General features: G+C 32.4%; 1 protein-coding gene across 1 annotated transcript in view; it reads right to left on the bottom strand.

Annotated features, from left to right (window-relative positions):
- The window catches only part of Jak2 (Janus kinase 2), a 154662-nt gene that overhangs the window by 22260 nt on the left and 130772 nt on the right, over positions 1–1630 (bottom strand). The window contains exons 19-21 of the mRNA XM_004637222.3: positions 1008–1197; positions 383–507; positions 40–212 (exon numbers count right to left, since the gene is read on the bottom strand). Coding sequence (XP_004637279.1) covers positions 40–212; positions 383–507; positions 1008–1197 — 488 coding nt within the window. The remainder of the gene's footprint in view (positions 1–39; positions 213–382; positions 508–1007; positions 1198–1630) is intronic.

The raw sequence follows: 1630 nt of genomic DNA, 5'->3' as shown, positions 1-1630 counted from the left end.
TTCTATAATTTTTGAGGTACTGAAAAACACTATACTCACCAGAATATGGGACTTTCCCCAGGTTCTTTCACTTTGTAGTATTCTTTGTCTTGTGGCAAGACTTTGGTTAATCCAAAATCTCCAATTTTAACTCTGTTTTCATTCTCCACCAGTATGTTTCTTGTTGCCAGATCTCTGTGTATATACCTTTTTGTGCCAAGGTACTCCATACCCTATGGTTAAATAGCATTCTTTCAGCTAGTTGTATAAACATAATTTAAATGACTACTTTCATAAATTCCCTTTTTTAGCTATGAAAATCTAAAGAATTACTTCAACATGCTCACTTCAAAAAAAAAAAAAATGTTCACTTCATCTCCAACAAAGCCAGAATATTAGGTACCTTGCATATTTGAGACGTGTACTGTAGAAGTTTTTTGTGATCTATCCGTTCTTTGTGTTTTTGGAGGTAATCTCGTAAACTCCCATACGGTAAATATTCCATAATTAATCTTAGATTACGCCGGCCTTTTAATACACAAATGGAACAAAATATTTTACTTTGACATAATTTACTGCTGCACTACTAGGAAAAATCATACTGGATAAACACTCACTCTCTTAGGTCTAAGATGATAACATTTTATATTTTATTATAAATTAAAGATGATATGTTATAGGTTCTTCACATTTAAAAATTTTGGTAAGAAGCTCTAAAAATAAATTTTTAGTCTTCTTTAATTCTTTAGGCAAACCATAAATTATCAGAAAACTTTTCTTGATAGGAAAATCTTTTCTCATTAATATTGAACTAAATCATGTAATTTAAGACATCATTTTGATAAAATATGTATGGAAAGGTGAAGAGAAAAATCAATTACCTGAAGACTTCGTGCAATTTCCTCCCATGATCACCACACATGATCTCTAGTTATCTAGAATGTGTCCCTCTCTCTGGATACTGTTACATGCTGACCAGATGCCAAAGACATACCATAAGTTATAATAGATTTCAATGGGCAACATACCAGCACTGTAGCAGACTCCTTTGTACTTTACAATGTTGTCATGCTGTAGGGACTTCAAGATTTCAATTTCCCTTTCAAAGTCTCTGAGGTGCTCCTCGGTACTGTGCTGGAGCTTTTTTACAGCAACCACCTCCCCAGTATTATCCTCTAGAGGGTCATATCGGCACATCTCCACACTTCCAAAATTACCCTAAAGAACATGTTACATTAAAAATGAAAACCTCAAGTTTTCCAGACAAATAATTAATCAACTCTTATAATACAGGAAATCCTAGTAGCTAGAATGAGTAGACACATACTTAAAGCTACATAAAGCAACTTTTTGAGCAAGAAAAGAAAATACTATTTCAATAGATGGGTAGTAGTAAACCTATACATTTAATTTCTTAAAAAGAATTACAGGTTGAAGCATAAATTACTTCAAAACTGAGTTTGAAAAAAACAATAAACATAAATTATTAGGATAGGCACATAGACATACTAGAGAATTCCTAAATTTCTGTCACCAATTCCAGGAAGAACTTGCCTTCTTTACAATGTATCCTTTGATATTACTATTAGTGATGTAGATAAAATAAAGGTCTGGTGTGGATTGAATGTCTGTGTCTCCTCAAAATTTGTTT

The sequence above is a fragment of the Octodon degus genome, unplaced genomic scaffold (genome assembly GCF_000260255.1).
Source record: "Octodon degus isolate 3935 unplaced genomic scaffold, OctDeg1.0 scaffold00087, whole genome shotgun sequence".
Taxonomy (NCBI): Eukaryota; Metazoa; Chordata; class Mammalia; order Rodentia; family Octodontidae; genus Octodon; species Octodon degus.
The sequence above is the reverse complement of the archived record's forward strand: the minus strand, read 5'-3'. Positions and strand labels throughout refer to the sequence as shown.